The 27,586-nt window shown below is 40.0% G+C and overlaps 1 protein-coding gene across 2 annotated transcripts in view; it reads right to left on the minus strand.

Moving 5' to 3' along the window:
* The window catches only part of BRAF (B-Raf proto-oncogene, serine/threonine kinase), an 87,125-nt gene that overhangs the window by 42,375 nt on the left and 17,164 nt on the right, over positions 1 to 27,586 (minus strand). The window contains exons 1-3 of one of the 2 annotated variants that reach the window (XM_054064986.1): positions 25,546 to 25,685; positions 24,991 to 25,092; positions 14,202 to 14,465 (exon numbers count right to left, since the gene is read on the minus strand). In XM_054064986.1, coding sequence (XP_053920961.1) covers positions 14,202 to 14,465; positions 24,991 to 25,074 — 348 coding nt within the window. In that variant the 5' untranslated portion in view covers positions 25,075 to 25,092; positions 25,546 to 25,685. Of the gene's footprint in view, positions 1 to 14,201; positions 14,466 to 24,990; positions 25,093 to 25,545; positions 25,686 to 27,586 lie in introns of those variants that run through there. The other variant, XM_054064979.1, reaches the window with a different exon arrangement.

A 27,586-nucleotide genomic window follows, 5' to 3' on the forward strand; every position in this document is an offset into this window, starting at 1 on the left:
AGAAACAGAAGGCTAAATTAAAAGAACTAAATACTAGAATAAATCCCTAGAGTATTGATTAATCATTTTCCAGACTGGTACAGTACGGTCTATCACCATCTGTGCATGTAGCCATTCAGCCTCCTCCTTCAGTCCCTACCAGCACTTGCTGCAGAGCTAAAATCTCACCCTGCAAAGCACTCCCCTCTAAACCTCTTTGTTCCCCAACCTCTTCTCACATTCAAATCCGGCAAAGTTAAAGACAAAAGCAAGTGTTCTGAGGAGCGGACAAGGACCTGAGGTTTAGTCTTGAGAAGAGGAGGCTGAGGGGACAGCTATCTGAAAGGAGGTTGTAGTGAGGTGGGTGTTGGTCTCTTCTCCCAAGCAACCAGTGATAGCACAAGAGGAAACGGCCTCAAGTTGTGCCAGGGGAAGTTTAGATTGGATATTAGGAAAATGTCGTTACTGAAAGAGTGGTGAAGCATTGGAACAGGCTGCCCAGGGAAGCAGTGGAGTCACCGTTCCTGGAGGTGTTCCGAAAATGCGTAGACACGGCACTTCGGTGTGTGGTTTAGTAGGCACAGTGGTGTTGGGCTGACGGTTGGACTCGATGATCTTAAGAGATCTTTTCCAACCTTAATGATTCTATGATTCTAATCCTGGTCTAAGGAATTAATTTGGAGAACAACTCCATCTTAAGAAAAAAACCAAACCAAATTATTTTCTCCCAGCTAACAGACTCCTCCCTGAGGCAGGGGTTTTGGAACAGCTACCTACTAAGCCCCAGCCAGAGGCAGGGTGTATGGCCCAACAGCCTGGGAGCACAGGGAGCAGAGGCGCCAGTGAGGTGCAGCCCCCCGACCTGCCAGGATTCAGCAGCTCCAGCCTAGCAGGCAGCCAAGCACCCAAAGTGGGTTTATCAATTCCATCTAAAGTTTTGATAGGATTCCCACAGAGCATTTTAATAGAGTAACATCAGCATTTTTTGACAAAATTGGCTCCCTATGGGAAAATTTCTGATCTGCTCCAAAAGATGCACTCTGATGAGTGTAATCCAGCAAACCAAAGTTAGCATTTTATTGAAACAAAGAACGTTTAATATTATTTCAAACCCATTTTATCCACATCCATTATCTTCTGATGCCTCTGTTTTGTAACAAAAAGAATCTAAATATGTTTCACAACAGCTACCACACGGAAGTTCATCCTACTGAATTAGGGCATTTGTTTCCAAATTTTAATTGCTAGGAGTTTTCTTCTTAAGTCACTTATACACCTAAGATTTGTAGATCATAAAAGGTTTAGATTAAACCTTTTTCTAACAATTGGAAAGTTGATTCAGCCAATAACTTTCAGAAGCAAAGAGCATGAAAGAGATGGGCTACAGAGAGCTATGAAGTAACACGGAAGCTGCAGCACAGAAGCTGCAAATACAGACTGCAAGATGCATTCAGTCATAGCTTACTAATCTACCAGAGAGAGCAATTTAGTTGCACGTCTTGGATTGAGCAAGTAGTGATTCAGGAAGGCACCAAAACTCGTGCTCAGCTTTGCAAGTGTGAAGCCCCAAGGAAACACGTGAAAATTATTCCAGATTCCAAAAATTCTCAAAGCAGAGTCTTACCACCTAAACAGATTAAACAGAACTATAGCACTTCATTTCCTCATTTCTTCTACCCACATAAACTATTTCTATGGACAGCAAGTATTCATAACAACATTACTGATAATATATATTTAGTACTGCAGCCACAAGCATTTAAGCAATGCATAATAAATCATTTATTTCTGTAAACCAGGTCATTCCCGATTCAGTAAGAAATTCAGGGCTACATCCCTAAATAACTCTTACATCACTTTTCTAGCATTAGAGCAGAAACTGGCATAGTCTCAGTACGTTAAAAATGCTTCCTTACACCACTGAAGTTTCCAGTATTTTACAGCAATAAAGAGACTGAAGGGACTGACAAGCACTTAAAATCAGTGTAAAGGCATTCTCTTAAAGTGGAGAGGCTGGACAGCTCTGGATATCTAAGTACTACACTTATCAAAACTAGTTAGCTGGTTCTGTTTCTTCCTCTGCCTGGCACTGCAGTTCAGCTCACTTTAGCCAAGCAGTATGTATGCATGCATGCATGCAAGATCTGTGTAACACCTTTTAGAGCTCCAGAAAAACCTGAACAGTTCAACAGGGTACTGGGTAAAACAGCGAGAATACTCCATGTAATACATATTTTCAAATATCACTTCTGAGCGCTAATTTATTTACCTCAACACATATACCTTGAAAGACCACGACTTCCATCCCTCCCCCTCCCATATCTATATGGCTAAAAAACGCCAGGAACACGCTCACAGAATTGAAAGCACTGGGAGAGAAATAAGCTAAACTATTGTTTTGTCAAATAACTAGTTGCCTTCCAACAGTACTTAAAGGGAGCTCAGTACTTAAAAAGGACCTACAGGAAAGCTGGGAAGGGGCTCTTTATCAGGGAGTGCACCGACAGGACAAAGGGTAATGGTTTTAAGCTGAAAGAGGGGAGATTTAGACTAGATATTAGGAAAATACTTCTTACTGTGAGGGCGGTGAGGCATTGGAACAGGCTGCCCAGGGAAGCTGTGGATGCCTCATCCCTGAAGGTGTTCAAGACCAGGTTGGATGAAGCTTTGAGCAGCCTGGTCTGGTGGGAGGAGTCCCTGCCCATGTTCCCTTCCAATCCAAACCATTCTATGATTCTATGTTAGATTTTCTGGTAAAAATCCAAACATGAGATCGACGCTCTTATCTTAGGCATGAAGGAAAAATGTTTACCTCAATCAGTCAGCCATTTTACAGCACCAGCAGATAAAATTATCCCCCTCTGTGGCAAAGAGGATATAAGACGAAATTGAACATCACATCATCTATAATATGAAGAACACTGCTGAAGAACACAGCCTTCAGACACAGCTGTTGTGGATTTCAGGGCATGAAGCCCTGACCAACTTCCCTGAGAAAAAAAAGCATTTAAGAATATACATTCTTAATGGCGCACATTAATAAGAGAAATGGGAGACAATTCCATTGCACTAAATCTTACCACCAAGGGAAGTTGAAGAGAACTTACCCATTTTACAAAGCTGCTACCATTTCATCAAATGCATCCCACTTAACGTGCAAAGACATTGGCTACCAGCACCCTCTTGCACCACCCATGTAATTAATTCTACAAATCTACCGATTTGTAGAACACAATGGACTGATTCACGTCAATACAGAAATATTTGCTCTAGAGTATACCATCACCAAAACAGGATCAAAACTGCCATGCCTAGTCAACAGCAGACTTCACATGCCCATTTTGGAAACACAGAATCATTAAAGTTGGAAAAGACGTCTAAGAACATCCAGTCCAACCATCAGCCCAACACCACCATGCCTAATAAATCATGTCCCAAGGTGCCACATCTGCATGTTTTTTCAACAACTCCGGGGTAGTGACTCCACCATTGCCCTGGACAGCCTGTTCCAATGCTTCACCACTCTTTCAGTAAAGACATTTTTTCTAATATCAAATCTAAACCTCTCTGGTATAACTTGAGACCATTTCCTTTCACCCCATCAATTGTTACTTGGGAGAAGAGACCAATATCCACCTTGCTACATTCTGCTTTAAAGCTTTTGAGGGACAGCTCCCAAACTGTTCAGAAGAGCACCGGTCATTTGTAATGTTATAGTAGACAGTGGGATCACCATGTTAAAATTTTAGATAGGGTGAATATCAGAAGCTGTGAAGACTCTGACCTCCTAATAAAAAAAAAATGTTCGGAAAATATGGCTTTAGACTTCAGATGTGAAAGAAATGCTTACCTAGAAAAATATCCATAGCCACTATATGGGTATCAAAACCCAGGACCTTGAGGTTTCTATTCAAGTAATGAAAAACTCAGCTGGCTGCTCTCCAAACCAAAACTCAAATGCACTAGAAATTTAAATTACAAAATAGTTTAAATAAATCTTTCCAATGGGTCAGACACAGAATCCACTTCCGTAGCGTCCTGTCTCCGGTGATCACACTCCAAATGCTTTTAAGGCACGGGGGCAAGAAACTGCAGAAGTCTGTTTCATTGAGTAGCATGTCATGAGGTAAGCCAAATATTCCCAACAATATTTACCTCTCTCATTCATTACTTTCTACAGACACGCTTTCCACCTCTTAAGAAATCGCTAAGCTCTCCTTATTTGAGGAATATTCTTAAAAAGCAGTGATTGATGTTGCATGAGGTATTCCAGACGACCCAGCATTGATTTTATAATGGCAAATTTTCAATTTTGTTTGGCTTTGCAATCCAAGACTGCGTGTCAATAAAGCTGAAGTAGATTAAATCACTCTCTCTTCAACACATGCAACTTTGAATTTATCCAACACTGAGTTTAGCCTGTGTGGTGGTTTAACTCCCACAAGCAGCTAAGCACCACCCAGCTGCTTGCTCACTTCCCTGAGTGGGATGAGGGAAGAGAATTGGAAGGACCAAAGCAAGAAAACTCCTTGGTTGAGAAAAAGACAATTGAATAAGTGACAGGAAGAAAAAAGATGGGAGAAAATTTTCGTAGCAATGCCGAAGCAATCACTCACCACTAGCAGACTGATGCCCAGCAGTCCCTGAGCAATAGCAACTTAAGAAAAACTTCCCTCCCTCCCCACTGTTTCACTACAGAGGATGATGTTATATAGAATTATAGAATGGTTTGGATCAGAAAGGACCTTAAAGATCATCTAGTTCCAATGCCCCTGCCATGAGAGGGACACCTTCCACTAGATTAGGTTGCTCATAGCCTCATCTTATCTGGCCTTGGACACCTCAGGGATGAGACATCCACCACTTGTGGCATGGTATAGCCCTTTGGTCAGTTATAGTCAGCTGTCCCTGCTGTGCCCTCTCAGCCTACTCGCTGTGGGGGCAGTGGGACACAAGGGAGGCTTTGACCCTGTGCAAGGACTGCTCTGCAATAGTTAACACACTGCTGTGCTGGCAGCGCTGTTTCGGTCACCAGTCTAAATCACAGCACTATACCAGCTGCTGTGAACAAAATTAACTCCACCCAAGCCAGACCCTGGCACAGCCTGCTCTAGCACTGTTGCTTGCCTTCCTTCACTAAACACCGCTCAGAGACATTCTTCAGGCTTTCCTAGACATGAAAGACTTACTCATAGCAGCTGTAAAGTCTATTTCATTTCATTTCATTATTTCATCACAACTTCAATGATGTAATAAAATTTTGTTTGCTTACTGACAGCCTAAAAGAGGTCTTCCATAGTTAAATTTCTTCCCAATGAAAACCAATAACTTAGTCTCTAATTTGATTTTGCCTTTCAGCAATTCGAAAGGTTGGCCAATAGCTCCCACAGGATCCAAGTATTTAAAAAAAACATGTAGCAAGTGAAGTTTACTTGAAAGCAAACTGCTATTTATGTCACTCTACAAGTTTGTTCATATGATGCACAAAATTCCAAAGCATTCAGATACTTTCAGCAAACATCCACTAGCATAGGCTATGAATAAACTCCCATTTCTGCTGCATGTTTGATATGACATGGGAATTTTTAATTGTTTTTGATTAGAAAAAACTGACCATGTAAAAGGGGTGTGCAATTAAAAGCAAGAAACTAGTTTATTCAGCCGCCTGAACATCCTTTCTCTGAACTTTCTGTATACTTGACAGGTGAAACTGGTAGGGCAGCTTGAATGTCTGTAGAAATCCAGTGCTTACTGCTTACTAAGCTTGAGGCACAAACTCATGGGATAAACTGCAGAAGGAAGGATGCAAATCTTAACTCAAAAGAAATGCATCGAGTACCAGATTGAAAACCAGACCATTTGAAGGATCCCAGTTGTGCAGGCATGATGAATAAGAATTCAGGTAGGGTAAAAATATCCGATTCTTCCAGTCTTCATGACTGCAGAGAAGAACACATGATTGCCTGTCTAATTAAGAGGCAGATGTACTAATTAACCAAGGTCTGACAAAAGCGAGAAACCTGAAGTAAGAGTTGTCCCCATGCATGTTCACAATTCTGCTTCCATCTCTGCAAGTCTTAAAGATACAAACTCTCCCTTTAAAAACTCAGTCTCACATTTGCCTTTTGAGAACTTCCTAATACATACATAACTATGACACGTATATCGAGCGTAACAACACAAAGTGGAAAAGAGCTTTACTGGCCAAAATTTATACTGAGTTTTTACACAAATAACCTCTAATTACTTAAACAAAGCAAAACAAAAGAAAAACAACCAAAACCCATAATCTTCTATAGCTGAGTATAGAAGAAAGGAAAACTATCTTTTTTTTTACCCAAGTATTACTTTCCGTTCAGAGCTGCCATAGGAAGTTTTTAGACCTCATGGTGAGTGATTTGATCCTACTCAGAATCTGCAGACAGCTGAAGTACTTGGAGACCACTAGGCTTTCTCAAAGCAGGAATGGCATCTGCTACACTCCAGTCCCCTCAGCTTCACTGTCGCTGCTCAGACCACTATGAATAGAAATGAAATTCAAAAATGACCAAACCCACTCCCTGTTGATGCTCACAGAAACACAGCAAGCTCTGGAGCTGCAAGAGGACTCCCTGTAAACTCTGAGCAGAGCAGCGGAGACTCCTTGCCATCCTTGCAAATACTCTACCAAGGTGTTCAGAAGATACAAAGCAAATATTTCTTCTGGGCACCACTAGCATGTGGCAGATAGCAACAGGCCACACAGATTAAGGGCAAGAACCATCACCACCTCCTGCCTTTCACGTGCCCATCATTTCCAATGCTTACACATCTTCCCCCCCCAACTTTCCATCATTTAGATGAGATATTAGCAAGAAATGTTTCACCGTGAGAGTGGTGAGGCACTGGAACAGGTTGCCCAGGGAAGCTGTGGATGCTGCATCCCTGGAGGTGTTCAAGGACAGGTAGGATGAGGCCATGAGAAACTTTATCCAGTGGAAGATGTCCTTGTCCATGGCAGGGGTACTGGAATTGGATGATCTTTAAGGTCCCTTCTGACTCAAATCGTTCTATGAATCTATGATTATTCAGTACTGCTCATTTGCTTTCAGACTTTTTCTTCCCACACTATAAGTACTTGCCTGGAAGACATTTCTTAGGTAATCAAAATCATTTAGGGCTGCTAATATAAGCTCATAACTTATATTACCTGTTCATTAAGTACTTGAGTTACAAGCCCCCTTACCACTTTCTCTTCCTACTAAGAACGAATGCCTACTAGACTTATTCCTACTAGACTTCCCTACAACACCAGAAATATCCCAATATTGTTCCTCTGCGCAGTTATGACTGGTTCTAATTATTTATTTTTGTACCTTGGCCTTGTACAAAAAGGCTTTTTACAGAAGCCTGTATTTCCCTCAGTATAAAGTTAGAAAGCTAGCATGCGGCACATTTAAAGACGAACACAGAATATGATTACTCACACCACATATAGCCATGCCAGTGGAATTTCTTACCACAACATACAAATTTCTTGTATTCATATCGTAGGTTTAACAGAGCCTGGACAGAGGGCTTCCAAACAGAAAACACTTAGAACTCACGAAATTCCATTGTGACAAAGAGCTCAAATTTGGAAGATGACTTGGGGAAAATACCATACACACCTGCCCTATTTGTGTACTCTTTCACTGCAACAGAGAGATACTCCAGATGCATTCACAAATTGTTTATTCCATTCAAGGTCTCGGAACACTTCCCTGCAAGGCACCAGCCACAACTGATGTGCCATAGGAAATCTGTTTAAAAAGTCTTACTTCTCTCTTAAGGTCTACTGCAACCAAGCAATCTAATAGGTGAATTGTCTAAATAATTGCAACTGTTCTGTCAACTCTTACACAGGAAGGCAAAAATTGGAACAGTCTTTGCAATTGAGAATGGCAATTTTTTCCTTACCCCAAGCCTACCACTTTAAAATTGGCAGTTCCAAAGACATGCAAAAGATATCTTACCCAGGTGCTCAAAAAACAACCTCCTCAAAACCCTCAAAGAGAAAAATCACACAAATAGAAGAATTCCCTCCAAAATGCTTTAATCTTGTCCTATGTGCAAATATCACACTCCTGTATTCTTTGCACTTACACAAAGTTGTTTACGCTAACATATTAAACTTTTTCACTGTCTTCTGTGTCTTACATTAAACTGACGTTATCTTATTGAGATCTTCAATGACTTCTTCCCGTACCCTCCGGATCAGCTCTTAATCCTCACTGTCCTTGAATTACTACTCCTTCCCAACAATCAGCTGTCTCTTTCTGTTGATTTATATGAGTGTCATTCTGTTTCTTTTCTCTGTCTGCTTGTACCTTCAATCATATAATCATACAATTGGGGGAAAAGTCCTAATCTACAACACATCTAAAGATTTCAATCTAAAGATTTCAACAAGGCTCTGATCTTTTCTTGCACCATGTGTTCTCTCAGAAATCTCACTGATAAATGCAACCTATAATTTTATGCCGATAAACTATCAGCTACTTTCCATTCAAGACTATCTCCCTTCCACCAAAACCAAGCCTCAGCATCTAACAATCTTGCAGACTGCTAGCAGGCAGCTCAAGGTCAGATTTCTTACCTCACTCTCCCATCCAAAAGCCCTGCCTTCATCAGCAGTTTTGCTCCTATCCACCCCACAGCCATTTAGATTCCTAACCGAAACAAGCTTTAAACTAACTTCTCCCTAAATTCTCCTTCCCTAAGTTTGGATAAGCCTCATCAGTTTGTTCTTCAAAACAACTGACAATCTCAGGTAGACTTTTACCATTTTGCGCTTCAATTACTTCAACATCCTTCTCTGGCCTAGAGCAAAACAACTGCACTGGCACAGACTTATCCATGTCACATCTACGCAGAATGCTTCTCCAAAGGACATTCAACTTGCCAGTAGAACCAAGTCACTGAAAAAAGAAGAAGCCTACGTATTTCAGACATTTATTCCTCTGCATTACAGGGGATGAACATACCCCCACCCCTTGCCCAGAGAAGAGCAAACAATGTTTTTTTTTTCTAGGAGGTTCTTCAGGGAAGGAAACTTCTCTTCATCCCTTCCCAGGCTGACTACAGAGAGGAATCATCTACTTCTGACATCACTTATTCATTTATCCCCCTCCAACTAACCAAGTCAGCTACCTGGTTTTGGTTTAAAAAAGTTATTCACTAACCCTGCTGTGTCAGTGGCAGAAGAAAGATGCTGAATTCAAGTGCTATTTGATCATCAGCAGTAGGCTCTATCACTTTCATACCTTTTCCTACATCAAGAGAAGCTTTGTCCAATGTTTTGCTTTATCATGACACTTAGAAAGAAACTTGACATCACCTACACTATCTACGCATCAAAATCACTTATGCTGATTAATGTGGTCTTATTTCTTCGTATTCCATCAGTTTCCTCACATTATATTTCTAGTTGGGGCCAATTCAAACAGATGTATTTGCTGGCTCCTACACACAAACAACACTACTAATAAACAAAAAAGGTACTCAAATCTCAGGTACCAAGGCAGTTGGTAGCCAAAAAGCACAAGCATACTCCTTACCCCCTTTCTTGCATTTTTAACACTTTAAACAAATAGCACAAGGCTGTTGTAGTACTTGAGACCAATGCAGACTATCACAGAATCATAGAATAGTTTGGGTTGTGACCTTAAAGATCACCCAGTTCGACACCTCTGCCATGGGCAAGGACGTTTCCCACCAGATCAGGCTGCTCAAGGCCCCATCCAACCCGGCCTTGAACACTTCCAGGGAGGGGGCATCCACAACTTCACCCGGCAACCTGTTACAGTGTCTCAACATCCTCATTGTGAAGAATTTCTTCCTAATGTCTAATCTAAATCTTCCCCCTTCCAATTTAAAGCCATTCCCCCTCATCCTATCACTCTACGCCCTTGTAAAAAGTTCCTCCTCTGCTTTCTTGTAAGCCCCCTTCACGTACTGGGAGGTCGCTATAACATCTCCCCGGAGCCTCCTCTTCTCCAGGCTGAAGAACCTCAGCTCTCTCAGCCTGTCCTCACAGCAGAGGTGCTCCAGCCCTCTGATCATCTTTGTGGCCTCTTCTGGACCCGATCCAACAGTTCCATATCCTTCTTATGTTGGGGATTCCTAGACTGGTCACAGTACTGCAGGTGGGGTCTATATATGATCAAAGATAACTAAGAAGGCTGGTTCTCCACTACCAACTTAATTCCAGTCACTTTAAACTAAGTCTGTTTAAGAACCATCATTGCATTCCCAGACAAAAACAAAGACTCCCAAGAACCTCAAAAGGTTTCTCCGCTCCTGAAGGGGGTCTGTGTTTGGAGGTAAAATATTATTGTGATAAGAAAAAAATACTTGTTTCTGAAGTAGATACACTTAAGATTAGGGTTGAGATAAGCTTGTTGCAGCACTGCAACTTTAAGAGCATCTCTCCTCTCCCAGGTTGTAGGACACATTTTATCCTTACTTTAACAACCACACAGAATGGGGATTTGGGCGGGGGAGAGGCCCCTAATGGCAGGTACCATGTATTTTCACAAGAAATCTCCTTTCTGCTTCAACCCATGACATCAGAAGCTATCCTGTATACTTGAATACCCTAACCTACCGTCACGGCTACATAAGTTAAGTGGCTTATCTAATGGCCACAAGTGAGACACTACGCGTCTGATTTTAAAGCAGAGGTTATCAAGGAAGACTTAAGGCATGTGCAACACTTCTCTTTCCATTGAGAGAACTAAGGAAGTCTATTACAGCAACTAATCGCAGCATTCACTGAAAACTGCTGAGTTCTTTTTAGGCTCACAGCCTATATCTAGTAGCCCTCTGACAACTTGCAGTTAAAATTGCACTGTAAGCTGCAACTCCTTCTGAATTGGCTTTGCTTCTGGAATTTCCTTAGTCTTCAACAGACTACACATACGATCAATAAATATTGCAAAACAGAGAAACTAAATTAAGAGTCACCATACAAGAAATTCCTTTCTCAATAACAGGTGCACTGTTTCAAGTTTCAGAGAAATGAACTTCAGATCCAAGACCAACAACCCCAACACTTGGAGTTCTTATAGGCACCATCTCCCCGCACTAAAATAGAGACTTTTTTTACTAGGTCTATAGAAAAGAAGTTCAACTTAGTAACACAACTAGATCCAAGCAGCATGTAAAACTGAAGTAAAAAGAATTCAGTTGTCTCCCTGAGCCAAAGCTGAACCATTAGTTTGCAGTATCTGCTGACCAGACCTGAGTATACATTTCCAATTGTTTATTTAGAATGACAATTTCAACCAAAACCAGGTCTCTCCTAGCAGGACTAGAGCTGACCTCCACCTTGCTACACAGCAAATGAAGCCGAATCCAGTCAATCTGAGCTTCCAGACAGTGATCCCACCTGTGCAGCTCATGCCTCCTTGCATCTGCAGACATCCGTCTGTTCCCTTATTCAAATGCATCTACAGACACACTTATAGGAGATTTGAGACTAAACTGGAGCGCACCTTCCCTCCACCACTTGCCTGTCTCCTGCTCTTTTGTCAGTATCACTTTTTTATTACCAAAGCACAAGTCTAAAGATTTTCCTGAAGTTCTACTCAGTGTCCCATGTTTAGCAAGCTGGAAACAAGCTGCAGGTCCAGACTGGTAAGGCAAATTGTGTTTAAACTCCAGTAGAGACTTGGGGACAGAAGCAACAGCTTCTCCCTGACTACGCCCAAGTTACACCACATTTGCCTCACACAGTCAGCAAAGAACATCTAGATTCAGTGCTGGAATTCCCTCACCAAAACCCAGCACATTCTCAAGACAGAAATTTAACTCCTAGTCAAAACACAGCAAAAGACAAGCTGGCACTCCTGAACTTCATCTCTCTAGTTAAACCTGCAAGCTTCTAATAAGCATGACTGAACATCACAGAATCACAACATTCACCAAAATATCCCAAGCCTAGGGATAAGAGTGAGAAGGAACGCTAGCCTGGGAAAGCACAGCCTCACACCTGGTTCTGAACATATCAAGCTGATCTGCTACTGTTACTTAAAAATGCATTTGAAGACAGCCTGGTTTACTTCAATCGGAACAGACCAGCAACATGCACAAGAAAGCATCTCAGATGAGGCACGACAGTTCTTTACTGGGCCAAAATTCTATCACCTGGTTCACAATGAAATCCAGCTGCCTCTTTTCCTAACTTGTAATCAGATTTGCATATTCAAAAATAACTTAAACTTAGTTAAATACACATGATTGAACCTAGAAAATAAATAAATCATTCTTGCCTACAAATTTGATGTAATATATTTCATAATTATCCACTATTCTTTATATAAAATGATTTCTTCAAAAGCAAAATATAGCTTAGGCTTGAGAAAAGTCTTACCACACCTCTGATAAAAGGATTGAGCAGCAGATGAAAAATAGGAGAGGGAATGGAGCAGAAGAGGAATACCACAGATGAGGAGAAAAGAGTAGGGCCAGAAACATACTCTGTGGCTTAGAGAAGAGGAGGAGATAGCACATAGGAGAGTCAGAAAAGGGAATGCACAGAACAATGCAGTATGCAATATACTGTGACCCATTACAGGAAAGGAAAAAAAAAAAACAACTTGTGGGACAGTCCCATCACAATGGCTGCAGCTAAAGTAGTCAGACATGGTGGGACAGAATGCAAGAAGAAATCAAGAGTATCCAAAATCCAGTACCCTCTCTCCAAATTTGATAATGTGGGTAGCACTATGTGACTTGCCATACTGAACAACCTGACTGAGTTGAAGATGTCCCTACTTACTGCAGCGAGGTTGGACAGGATGACCTTTATGATCCCTTCCAATTCAAACCACTCTATGATTCTATACCTCACAGGCAGACAACAAAATCATCTTGCTCAACACCGCACACCTGCACGGTGGTCACAGTGTAACATCCCATTATCTAAGCTGAAACCCAAATACTAATTTCAATTTTTAGCAATATCTTTAACAATTAAGCAACATTTTAAAAGAGCCGGTCAGGGAGAACAACTGCCCTTTAATCTGTTGTTCCCACTGCAAGCCTTATGATATATTTTGTTCAGTGTGGCCAGGGGAGGGAGAGGTGGAAGAAAAGCAACAGGGAAAGGGAGAGGACGTGTTCCCAATGCCCAACACTACTCAGTTTATGTTTCCGTCTTTTTGCCAGCAACTCAATTTCCACAGGCAGCCACAGTCCAGTGACAGCCAATACGTGACCAACTGCTATGAAGAGCATTGGTTTCACGTGGACACTGGCTGTGCTATCCATTAATTCATTCCCCACGTTTTCTGCAACCACAGCTCCCCTTTAAAGTGAGGATTACGCATCACCTTGCAAAACAGAGCCTAGACTACAGCTTCTCACTAAATTAATTTATCACCGTTTGCAGTGCATTATTCTAAAGCATATATCAAGGCTCTTCAATTGGCTGCTCTTAACTGACAAAAGATCCCACCTATAACAGGCAATTAATTAACCATCAAAAGTCAACTCTTCTTCAGTGACTCCAGGAATCACTCTAGTGCTGTCAAAGCTGATAAACACTAGTTTTTGAGCAGTTTGCAGGCAATAATTCCTGCCCCTCCTAACAGCAACTGTGTCACTCCCCATGCCAGTTCTCCACATGGGGCCTGATAGTATCATGGTCCCAACACAAAACACTCATCACAGCAACTGAGGAGGAAATGAAAAAAGACCAAACCCAAGTGATTCTGTGCAGCTCACCTCAGCTGCAAGAGGCTGGTACTTGCTCTAAAGCATTCACTGCTGACAGTAACTTTGACAACATGGAAAACACTGACCTTCCCCAATCTTGTCATGCTAAATTAATAAATAATTTTGTATAATAGAGGAAACAGAGCTTCCTTTCCTCTCCTAACCGCTGTAAGATGAGAGATAACTATATATCCAAGAAAGCTGATTTGAGAAAAACATTTCTTGAAGTATCTTAATCGTTATAAAAATCCTGAAAGTTCTGCATTCAGTATCACTGCTATAATGGACACCTCCATATTAATCCTGTAGAACAATTTCAAGTACGAAAATAACTGAGTGTGGCAGAGCACAAATAGTAAGTGTACCACCTCTTCAACCTCTGCACAGGTACTTTTTCAGCTCCTGAATTAACTTTTGCATACAAAGGGTGAGAGATACAGGAAATATTGAGGTTACAAGTATGTGCATAGAAACTGACTCACCACAGTCCTTTGCTTGTTGGGCAGGAAGACTCTAACAATAGGCTTCTGCGGAGACTTAGGGTTATTCCGTGACATATCAGCAGGGTTTTGATAAACTGAAAGGGATGAAGGTGCTATGGAGAGGCTAGAGGAGGAAGATGATGCAACTGTGTCTGTTGAAGCTGAACTGGAGACAGAGAAATCCGTTCCATTTCCCATGGATTCTAATAACTGCTGTTCTCTCTGCTGTAGCGCATCAAGTTTGCTGGTGTACTCTTCATAGGCCTGTGAAGGAAGAACAGCTGTTTTAATGATGTAGTAGCCTCAAACAAAAACAGAAATCTAAATCAGAAAACAGAAATCTAATTCAGAATGAACACAAAACAAAATGAATTCTAAACTAATTTGAATTTCTCAGGAATACGAACAAAATGGTCTGGTCTAATTTTTCAGCAGGACACAAAGAAGAAATGGCTTTCAATTCATTACATGAAACCTGAACCAACAACTATTTTTTCATAGATTAAATGGGTAAGTGGATAAAAGAAATCGTAAGTCAGAGTTTCAGAGTGCCTGCATTTAATAGCCTAATTCAAAACTACTTTAAAGAAAAACAGCAACCTTTAACAAATGTCATCAGCTGCACTGCCTAACTACTGTGTAACAGCTAAATTTACCACTCTGTTGGAATGACAGCTAAATACATCTAATGCAATAATTAAGAGAAAGCTGAAATCTGCTTTTTACTGTCTGTATCTGACAACTCGCCCAGCTCACTGTTCACCATCCTTCACCTCTGACGCTATGCTTTCACACCAGATAGTACAACAAACTTGATTTCAGTTAGAACACAACTAAGTTTGCCTTGTTACAAAGTCATCCACAAACATGAAAAGGAGATCCTTTGTAAGAATTTAACATCTGCATGAGATAAATATGATTTTCCACCAAGTTTACGCAAAACCTGATTACACACTGACCGACTTCTGTAAACAAGAAGCCTCCAATCAGTAACACTAAATTTTTCCTTTATGTTTTTATTAAATGAAGCCAAGTTAAACATTATTGCCAAGCTCTATAACATAAACACATAATTGGTATGTATTTTTGTTTAAAGTTTGTTTCCATAAACTTTGTTTTTGTAACAAGAAAATGTTAATCTGTATTCAAGTATCAGAATTATTTCTTGAGCATATAAATCTCTACAGTTATCTTCAAAATTTTGAATCGGTTGAGCGTGTGTTTCAGGCTACATAAGCAGGTCTGTTAACCAAGGACATGTTAGACTTTTACAAACAAGAAACAAAGATCTTACAAACCTAACATCTAAGCGGTAGAGAACAGAATTTTCTACTTAGCTCTCAAGTGAGTACAAGATCTATGCCAAGATGCATACATTTTGAATCCCACAAAGGATGTTTACATTCAGAGAGATACTTCTATTCTATATTTGCTTTCCTCAAGACATCTGTGCATAAACTGTTGCTAATTAAAGTTACAGGAGAACTAAATTGACCAAAGTTTGCAGGGTCTACACATAGAAAAAAATATTGAAGTTAAGAGGAAAAACAACCAGCACTCAGTAGTGGTACCTGAGATACTATGTTCTACCATGAATTTCTTTCTGCAGGTTATATGTGCACGTTCACTTAACCCAGGCTGGTTTTGTTAAACAAACAGTGGTTAGTTCCTCTCTTTTTATGAGGGTTTAGCATCCCCCAGGATGGATCTAAGTTCAAAATCTGTGTCAGCATCCCCACAGTGTTAACAAAGAGGATCAAGAAAGAACAAGCATTTTAAAGAACGGCGGTGACCATTTCAAATTCTAAGTTTTATTGGTTTTATTTTTAATAAATGGATATAAGTACCTGGAAACTGCGAACTATTTACCATTTCTTTTAAAAACTGAAGACGTCTGGCATTCTATGAATAGACCCCAAACTCAAGAACTTAAAACATAAACATTTTCAGTCTAGCCCAATTCTACTGTCAAAAGTAAATGGAAAGGTTAGCCAACTATAAATAACATAATTTTTTGGCTGTACAGTAACACAAGCGTCATTCCCCTACTGCCAGAATCAACTTTTCATGTAAATTCCAGTAAAAGCTCCATGTGTCAAGCACTGTTTTCAGTAAACAAAAAAATTAAGAATCATAAACTGTTACCATTTCACCAATACTTTTCTAAATACTTACTTCCTTTTCTCATGAACATTGCAAAATATTACTTGAGCGTATGCAACACTACATTGCTTCCGGATACTTGCAGGCTTAGTTACTTCGCAAAAGGACACACATCTTTCAAAATACTCAATCCTACAATGTTTACACTGGCAGCTTCATCTGTCACTACAGCAAACTGAGAGACAAATGATGTATCTTAAGAAAATAAACAATAAGCAGTAAGCTGGGAGCTGCTGCTGCAGGCTTTGGGCTCTATACCCTTAAATTCTGCATGAAAAGTATGTCTCCAGTTTTTATGGAGACAAAAGCTTTCAAGTACTAATTACACTGTTACTCGATGTCACAGCAGAAGATCCTATAATAAAACATAATGGAAATGCATCTGTAGAGTTCAAGAACGTTTTTCTCTTTTAAAAAAAATAAATGTATACAGAAGGAGGAACAGTACATACAGCAGAAACAGAATAGTGCCAACGAAATCCCATTTTCACAAAGAGAAAGTACTTCAGTAAGACATCAATTTCAGCTGATGACTAGCACCCCCAGAGACCTTACACAGCCAACAGCACCGAGTCAAAACATAGACTTATCTGATGGAGTTAAACTGAAAGACTATTACAACAGCAAAGCTGACCACCTATGGCAAGAGTTTCTAGCTAAAAGAATGATTATGCCACCAAGTTTGCCTATCTACAACAGAAACCTGCATCAGCATGGCCATAGTGGCAGACAGGCATCAACAGCTATGCAAACTTTCAACTCAGTCAAGGCCTTCTGGATCAACTCTAATGCCGATTTCTTTTTTACAAAAGCAAACAGAAAAATTTAAAATGAAGCTTGCACAGCACCTACAGCATGAAGAAGATTAAGCTGAACATTCAAGCAATTAATTAAATTAAGGACTTAAAAGGCATTTCAGAACGAAAAGTTTACGAAATCTAGAATGAAATCCATGCATCTTACATATTCCCATTAAGAAGTGAGTAATATTCTACAAGAAAACTTAAACTTTGCTTTCAGCTTGATATAAAAAACACAGGAAGAGGATAAAAAAAAAATATTGGAAGATATCCCTGGAAGTCATCTAGTCCAAACACATGAGTAATCCAGAGCTAATTTTTAAGTTCAATAAGATTGCTCAGGATCTTGTGAGAGCAAGTTTTCAAAGTCTTGAAGGATGGAGACTTCACAGCCTCCATGCAATCAGTTCCAGGGCTCAAAACCTACTCTGATGATGAAGAATTTTCTCTTATGAAATTCTGTTGATGCTGCCTGTGACGTTGCCTCTTCCCCTTTTGCTGTGCATGTCTGAAGAGTCTGGCCTTCTCTTTAGGTTTCAAGAGCCCACGGATTCCTTCTTGGCCTTCTGTGTCCCATGTTAACCATCACCCCAGTGCAGCTGCACAAGTAGTGAGTAGATGGGTCCCTTTTCACGCTGGCTAATGCAGCCCAGTCTTCAGTTTGCTGCTGTTACAGTGAGGGTGGGTCATGGACAACTCAGCTTGTTGCTCATTCCCTGGTCCTTTCCCTGCAGAGTCGCTACCCAGCCAGCAACCCCGCTTGTACCAATGGGCAGCCACCTTGTCCCAGGGGCAAGATGTTGCATTCATCACCGTCACTGAGCTGCTTCTTCCCATCAGGCTTCTGTTCTTCAGCTCCTCAAGGCTGCTTATTAGTTGCCAAGATCAGACTGTCTTTAATGTCATATTAGCCTCAACAAATCTATTTGTTCGCTGTATTGCTTACAGGGCTCCCAATTTAGTGTTAATTTACAGTACTTCACAAAGTTTGAAAAGCTGACTGTTAAGAGTCAAATTGGCATATCTTATCATAGAATCATCTTGCCAACAAACACATAATTCTATGACTATCTAAAATAGAACAAAAAAAAATTAATTTTAAGTATATCACGTATCAGTATACATGCAGATCATATAATAGTTTCAAACGTGTGAGAATACTCCTGATGCTTCAAATAAGTAAAGTGTATAAAGGCCTGGTAAGTTGCCAAGTGCATCTAAAGCATTAGAATCTGGCATGTTTGTATACAACATACATACGTGCATATGTATACAGCATACATAAGTGAGCAACATCCCTGGTGCTCACAGGGGAGTTAAAGATACTTCTCGAACGTGGCAAGCTACTGATAAAAGAAAAACTGACCTTAGAAGTCAACAAAATTTGCATGTTGTTACACAGATGCACCAACAGAATTCTGTCGGCAAGATGATGACCTGGGATTTTCTCAAAAATGTGTGTAATTTTGTATTACATATCATTTCTATTATACTTGAAATTTGGGGTTTTTTTTGGCCATAACCAGGCTGTACAGTCCAGAAATAACATCTAAGGAAACAAAAGAGCAACAAGTTAAATATTTTTTTTCTTAATCTGGGACAAAACCAAGGAGGCAAAACATGGTCTCTCCTTCTCCCTGCCCCGTACCACATCTCTTGAAAAACCCAGTCTAAACTCAAGCAAACCAACTGCTTTTGCCATGCTCTCTCCCTTCCTCAGTCAATTTCAAATAACATCCACACATTGCAAGACTCTTAAAAAATCCTAAACAACAGTTTCCTGGCCTTTGAAACCAAGACTGTGTTTCTATTTAAAAGATGTCTGACCTTTTAGGCTGTTCATCAAATGCAAATCCCACTAAGTTAACTGGGAGCTGAAGATAGGCACTAACGTACGTCAGGATTTCTTGATTTAGAAAGACTCCTAAATCTGTACTTAGTCTAACTTTAGACACTCCAGTTTTGGTCCAACATATTTGATCAGCATCTGTTAGAAGCCTAGTAAAAATTAACCTGAATTTCCCCAGAGAACTGCCACGCTTCCCAGAGCCTGTACCCAGAGTCAGCATTTTCCTGGCATCCAATAAACAGTCTGAAACAAGCTGAGGTCCAGCACCAGATCCATTTTGGACTGCATCGGCCTGCTGTTGCAATAAGCATACTTCAGATCAGCAAAGAGATAATCTTCTTTAATGAATTAATTTGACCTCCCATGGGAAGTCTTGAGATATACAGGAATAAGGAATGAAATATTCTCCTGGAATTCACCAGCTAAACTCTCAAAAATGGCAACAGCAAGGCCTTGGAATAAAATATGTTCAGTAGTCCTGGAAAAGAGAAAGCTAAAAAGAAAAATCAAAGTATTTGGGGACAAACATCTCTCTACCTCCACGATTCTCATTTTAAACTGCTTCCAGAAGAGGCAGGAAAGGAAAGAGGTTGATTCCTTCAAGACAATACTAGAAAGCTGACCGAGTTTTAAAACTTCTTTTGATACCAGTATCATTCTACCTATGCATCTGTAAATTGGGTTTTTTTGTGTGGAATAAAAAAAAAGCAGCCAGCTTATTCTTGTTCTGTTAACTGAAATAACCTACAGGTGCAGGATGCAACCTCTCACCACGGGAAGAGCTGTCTATGTGCAAAAGGGCTAACGCTCTTCAACTGAATTCTCACAGGTGAAGTGTTTGTAGGTCATACTGTACACATGACTGTGAGGCAAGAAGGACACACAGTGTGTTTTGGTAGTTAAGCAGGTAGTTATTACTACCTGAACAGTTATTACGAGTCTCCAAAGTCTAACAAATCTGATTAAGTCCTTTAAGCACCACCTCTCCTTTCTATGTTTGAGCTTACTGCTTTGGGCCAGTCTGGATCTGCACAACCCATTCCGGTTTGGAAACAGCATTTGCCACCAATGCTAAGCTGAAATGCACAGATCTTTATTCTCCTTTCCCTAACTCAGGTTACCTTTTTCATCAGTACTTTGTTGGTAGAGACAAAGAAAAAAGAATATAAGAACATGCAACTGCATATTTTAACCATTTTTGCTAACTGAACCCCATTTTTTTTTCCAGTATCATAACATCAGACCTCTTAGCAGTAAAGATTTCCAATATTTACAATGCTTAGACAAGCCCTTAAGAAAAGGGTTTTTCCACAGTGAATCACAAACTGTGTATTTTGGGAAAAAACACTTCAAGGACAGATAAAATGCACTGAGAAATTGTGGGAAGCCAAAAATCATTGACGTGTTCAGTTGCTGTCATACACTGTGCTTCCTAAAAGTATGGCAAAGCCTACCAAGGAGCTCCTACAGCCTCTTCTCCAGAAGAAAAATGCTATCAATGATATTTCTACATATACTGAGTAAAGCAGTTATTTCAAACATTGGATAGTTACCTCCAGGGCTCTGTCAGACCCGAGATGCATGCTCACAGACAGGGGATGGAAGAAGTTAAGAAACAGGACTACCTAAGAATTTTATCTGCAAGCCCATTTTAGATTTTAATACAGTCAAGGCTTACTACTTTTATTATTTCTTCCAGTCAGTGTAAAGTTTTTATTGTAATTGTATTAGAGAACGTTGATAAGATACCCAAAGCCATTATTAATTACAACAGTTGAAAGAAACTTGTGCAGTTAATGACAAATATTCTTTTCTTTTCTTCTGTTCATTTTGGTTTTTACCTCTATACCTTATAATACACACACACAAAAGTCTCTCAGCGGCTTCCGTCTCCTTCCTCAGCCCCTACTTTCCTGCCCTGACAGGAGACAGACAAGCTACCCACTGCTTTGCAGCTTCACACTACATTTTCCACTCCTCAGCAGCTGCACACAAAGTAGCCTGCCCAGGCTCGCAAGGCCCCACTCGCTGTGCTCTACAGCCACTTTTTCAGGGCTGTCTCTGAGGAGTGATGGCTCCTGCCCATGGCAGCAGGGTTGGAAATGGATCATCTTTAAGGTCCCTTCCATTCTAACATGCTACGATTCTAGTCTATGATCATATGATGAAGACAAGGAGATGATACCCCTGAATTCGAGTACCCCTCTTGCAGGAATAATAAAATATATGCTGAATTCAACATAGCACACATCAATCACTTTTGATACTTCAAGAAAGTCATTCCTCTTTTGCAGTCCACTGACGAATCCTGAAATGATGGCTGTGACAACAGCTGTCAGTTTTAAAGTAAAATGCATTGAACCCCCTCCAGAAGTAAAAAAAAAAAGCTCTGCCATAAAACCCCCCATTTTGTCTTCTTACTCTCAGATGAGCACCAAAACAAAAGCTTTTCAGCTTCTTTTTTCTTGAGCAACTGTAACTAAGACGCAAGATCCTTTTTATTTTTATATGAGGTGTATGTTTTATATTCAATGCACACATAATTTTACTACATCCTTTGAATGCTCAGTTTTTAGAATTAATTTTCTTGTTCAATTCTTCAGCTTCCCTAAGTGCTTCTGCTCGCCCAACCTTTTCCTTTCCACTTCTAATTAAAACGCAATGTTGTCAACCACAATTTTACTTGACAAGTCTACAGAGGCTGCTCCAACACAGGCCAGGAGTCAAGTGTACGGGGTGCTCTAACTTCTATGAACGTGTAAGAAACAAAGGATATAAAGCCAGACAGGAGTACAGAAGAACAGAACAAATCCTATTGTACTCAAACTCTACACACCAGAAGATGGACGAATAGCCATCACGCTTTTCATGAGTATACAAAAAGCCATGGTTTTGCAGAAAGCATTAGAATAACAAACTAGACGTTTATAACAGTGAAAGGCAATATGGGTGAAAGCAAAAGTGTTCATTTGCAGGAACTTAGTTAGCGATTAGCGTTGGCTAATTCCAACTTTTGCTATGACACGCTTGCTGATAGCTGATCAATAGGCGCAGGAGTCCTTAAGAGTCGTCCCCATTTTATGGAAGATCCAAAGAGATCAGAGCAGTGGAAGGAAGCAAAGAAAAGGATGATGCAGTCCAAGTAACAGACTAATAAAATTACCCATACTGACTCTGGGTAAAAGCAAGGCAATAATGCACTTCACAGCCAGAAATGAGACTTCAGCAAAATAATCAAAATACAAAAGCATAAGAGGATTGGACAGAATGTAAGTTACATTACCTTCCCGTTAAAATGCTCTTGAGATAGTACACAGACCATAGGATCAAGGCCTACACATAGTCGAGACATGAAAGCTTGGGGAGGGAAAGACAGGTCATGCATAGAAATCAGTGATGATGGCCAGGTGGAACTGAGCAACAGGCCCAACATCGTACAGCATCTCTGTACATAGAGCGTTTGCTATTTCTAATGAATGACAGACCAATGAGTTATCTGTTGAATCACTTAAGATACCCACATGTATTCTACATACTCTCCTGTTCTTTTTATTCACATCACAAGTATTGTACTTCCTTAGTGCCACATTTCCTAGAAGCAAATGTGTTCTTCCCCATGTTATCACACTACATTCAGAGCTTTTGACAAAGAGCTTTATCCTTTCCTGCTGCAACCAGGGTTGTTCTGGCCTGTTTTCTGACAGATGGAGGAACACAGAAAATCAAAACATTAGCTCTAGCAGTGACAGATTAGACTCAGATAAACTGCTGCAAAGTACATTCTGACAATAGGAAGCAACTCTTGCTCCCAATCAAGGCAAAAGCACCCAAAAAGGTGGGAAATGCACTGAAAGGATGCACCAGGCAACTGCTGCTGAGTTGAAATGAACAGTCAAAGGTAGACAGTAACCTTGCTTCTGGCCGTATCACGAATGCTGCAGTCTATTTCTTCATTTTCTTTCACACTTCAGTTCTACCACAGGAAATCTACACGCTAAATAAATGACAAGTTTGCAGCATTTAATCGTATTCACTTTAATCCATCCATGTGAGGATGATCTAATCTAAGCTAATGACCATCCAAAGAGAAAGTTTCTTTCCTCTCTCACCCCATTTTCTAGGTTCTTGGCTCACAGCTGCAAGCTCTTACCCTTCCCTAACCTTCACCACAACTTTGGGGCTCAATGGACTTCATCAGGACCAAGTTCAATCTACTGACTGGATGACAAACTAATCCAACAAAACCAGAATATTTTCCTTCCAGGTTAGTGACTGGAAGTGGCTTAGCCACTACCAGTGTGGCAAGTACTTGAACAAAGAAAGCAGAGGAACCACACAGCAAAGAGCTGGGAAAAGTAAGGCTTTTCATTTCAGTGACAGTGGGCTCTTCTCACAGGACTTGCTGTCTTTTGGGATAATTCAACTGAAAAAGCAGGAACCCAGTCACTTCCATCTTCCTCCCAATGGCTTACTGCACCCTAGTCAGTACTGCTCCCTACTGCTCCCCTAGCACTACCAGTCACAAGATCCACTTCATGATCTAGCAGAACTCAGTGCAGTGGAGGAACACCCTGCCCTGTCTCGCAGGATTTCCCTGCCACGTTGATGAGCCAGAGTTGCAGTTTCATCTCAGCAGCACATGGAAACACTGAACCTGCAAATCCACTTCTCGCTTCGTGGTTTGCAGTCACACACTATTTCGAAGTTCTCATACTCTTCACACTACTGCAAGGATTTCCCAGTACACATTTACCACTGCAAATGCCCTCTTCCCTATCAAAGAGCTACAGAATAATTAAAAAGCTTCCAGTGTAGAGACAGAATCATAGAATATCTTAAGATCTCAGTTTTAATTTAGATAGAAGTGACAAATGGCTGTAATGAACTAATGATTCCACTACCTGAAATTTTGACTTATAACAGATTAAGCTCGTTATCATTGCAATTTGATTCACAATCTAATGAAACCAACATACATGTGGCAATATTAAATCCAGAGATATGGAATGAACCTTCATGTGAAAACAGAAGTGTGTTTATGTACCACTGAGTGGGTAAAATAGTGATTAGCGCCCATTCAATACTCCCATTTCATATGAGCAATAAGTAAAGCAACTTACAGAGGGCCTCATTTGACATTAATTGTTAATGACACTCTGTCAACATTTGTATAACCAAGCTAGCGCCCTGCTCTGACATATTAAGATAAAAGCTAGAAACACCTCAAATAATGAGATCTTTACTTTTCATTACCCAGTGTCTTTAGGCAGCAATTACAATTAAAAAGGCTACAAAAGAATTTTGGTTGACCTCCAGTTATTCCGATACTTGAGAAAACCAAGAAGAGAGCAGGGTTTTGAGCAAATTATACCCATTCAGTTCCCAAGAGATGTAACTTATGGATGCAGTCTTTTTTTATGATCTCACTGGTCCTACGCCAATGCAACTTTATGAATCCGGAGTGATGAAAGAATACAGAAATTTAATTTGTAGTACAAATTAATCACAGCTCAAAAATATGACTCCACCCTACAATTTTATATATTTCTTTAAGAATTTCCATTCCACTAATACCATTTCTTGGACTCCACATGATTATATACCAAAGAGAAAGAAGTGAAGTCAACTGCTTTAAAGGCAATGTTAGTCTCATAACATGTTTTCATGTGTATATGTAAATGTGCTTTTAACAACAGAGCATGCCTTTTTCTATTATACACACACCCCTGCACACCTACTTTATATTTCAATTGCACCAACGTAATTATTAGACTATGCTACTGATCTTCCGCTGCTGATCAGTATCAGGAATCCCATACAGTTCCTTTCTGTTGCCAGAGAAAGAGTTAAGGTTCTAAAATGCAAGGAGAATATTCTCTCTCACTATAGGTATTCTCATCTTTAACATAAGATGTTTCACATAAGATTAAGATAACACACCATTAATCTAACCACATTAATTTGAACGTAAACTTACCTCTAAATATATCGACGGTGGGTTGTGTTCTCCTCCAAATTTGTCTAGCAGTGCCTCTATATGTTCTTGTGTTAATTTAATCATCTGTTTGATATTCCACACCTGAAACAGAAAATTAAAAATATTATTATTAAAATGAGAATCTATCCCAAACCAAATTACATTTTCCTGGTATAATAAAATTATTTTAATTATCAGTATAAGAGCGAACAAAGTTATCCCGTTCATCCACTGTCAATAAGACACAGTTTGCTTCTGAGATGAACAGAGAAAAATTCAATTTGTTTTTAAATTTCAGGAGTCATTGAATAAACAACTTTTAAAACCAGTTTATTTTACATGCTTATCGAAAACATTAAGTATTCTCCTCGAAAAACTTTGCAACCCAATTTCTACAGCACTACAAAGTTTACTGAAGGAGTTCTTCTATCGAAGTTTAAGCAAACAACATTTACAAAACCTAGACCTAGCATTCTGTTTGCAGAGGAATAGGATGTCTTGATCTTAAAAGAGCACTTTCTATACTCTGCCTTCTCTGAAAATTTTCTTACAGACCTTCACATGATCTCAGGCTGCACCTCAAATCTCATCTTCATTTCTGAGCTCTTCAGTACAAGGAGGACTTTGAGGTGCTGGAGCGTGTCCAGAGCAGGGCAATAAAGCCGATAAAAGGGTCTGGAGAATGAGTCTTATGAGGAGCGGCTCAGGGAACTGGGGCTGTTGAGCCTGGAAAAAAGGATGCTGAGGGGAGACGTTATCACCACCTACAACTACGTGAAAGGAAGTTGTAGTGAGGTGGGTGTTGGTCTCTCTTCCCAAGTGACAAGTGATAGGATGAGAGGAAATGGCCTCAAGTTGCACCAGGGATGGTTTAGACTAGATATTAGGAAAAATGTCTTTACTGAAAGAGTGGTGATGCATTGGAACAGGCTGTCCAGGGAAGTGGTGGAGTCACCATCCCTGGAGGTGTTCAAAAAAAAGTAGAAGTGGCATCTTGGGACGTGGTTTAGTAGGCATGGTGGTGTTGGGCTGATGGTTAGACTTGATCTTAGAGGTCTTTTCCAACCTTAATGGCGTCCATGATTCTCTAGTGCACAGAGAAAATTATGGCACTGTACTGTGACACAATTCACTACTCACTCTTCACAACATCTTGAAAGAGTCAGTTTGAGAACCTTCAGACTATTGTAGGTCAACAGCATTAAGAATCCTATCTTATGCCTAAAAAGGCAGTGAAGCATAAAGTCATAAATTTAAAGCTAATAATGCTATGCTGATTTAAGAAGCTACTTTAGACTACCCAAAGTCAGAAATTTATAGTGAGAGGAGGGGAAAGGAGAATCTCTTCTCAGGTACCGTTATTCAGACTATTTATTAGGAAATAAATTTTATATCAGAGTTATTAGACCCAGGATGGAAGAAATAATGAGAATATACACAATGCTTCTTCCAAAAAAATTTTAAAAGACTCCCATTACCTTTTTCAGTTTAACTCTTACCTATTTCACACTTGATAATATATACAGTCTCAAGATCAGCTTTGGATTTACAAGTTGTGATAACCTGTCTCTTTAAAAAGGAGAGGCAAATGACTTCATATTCTAAAGCAAGCATCAATAATAGGATCCAATCCAAGTAGGATCAGAACAAGTTCTATAATGTACTTGAGATGTTCACGAAGAAACAAACTCTAAAATACAGAACTCACATTTTGCACACCACTGTATTTATCCCTTCTAATTCTTGACATCAGTTACTTACCAGCAGTTTCCTAAAGTAAACTAGTAATTGATTAACTTCTAGCCCAAGTTCTAGAACAGACATCAGAAGATTGTGTCAAGCAAAAAATCGTTTGCCTAGGGACTAGCAATCCAAACTACAAAGAGTGAGATGAGCGAGGGGACACCAAACAGTGTGCAATTCAAGTATTCTATATGTAAACTCCCTTGAGGCAACTGTGGAAGTCAGCTTGCTTCTCAGCTTGCAATCAATTTATCACGTTGAAGCTAGGCCTACCAGCCAACAGCAAAGAGGACTTCTGTATTTTGCTATTTTTTCCCAAGATGGAAAGACCTCTTACAGCTGGTGAAAAGATCAAGCTTCAATCAACACTATTTCAATTAATCTCTTCAATATAAGAATTTAGGATGTTTAGTTACTTTGTAACTGGTAACCTGCCATTAACTTGGGTGTCTATACAGAAGGGTCTTGGAAAACTAAGGATCCACCTCAGGATTACCTTCAGAAACAGTTTCATTAGTACTAAAAGTAACTTCTATTATCTGGTCATTCGGGTGACCACCAAAAAGTTCTCAACAGGTACCACAATCAATATCAATAATTTACTATACTTAAATGCCTGGCAATGGAAGAGGCTGGGAGGGAAGATGCTTCACTGACAATGTAACGCAGAATCGCATAAAGGTTGAGCTTGGAAAAGGCCTCTGGAATATCTTCTTGAATATCTCCAAAGATGGGAGACTCCACAGCCTCTATGAGTAACTTGTGGCTGTCCCCAGTCACTCTCACATTAAAAAGTGCTTCTTGATTTTCAGAGGGATCCTCATGTGTTTTGTTTGTGCCTGTTGCCTCTGGC

Source organism: Cuculus canorus, chromosome 1 (assembly GCF_017976375.1).
Source record: "Cuculus canorus isolate bCucCan1 chromosome 1, bCucCan1.pri, whole genome shotgun sequence".
Lineage (NCBI taxonomy): Eukaryota > Metazoa > Chordata > Aves > Cuculiformes > Cuculidae > Cuculus > Cuculus canorus.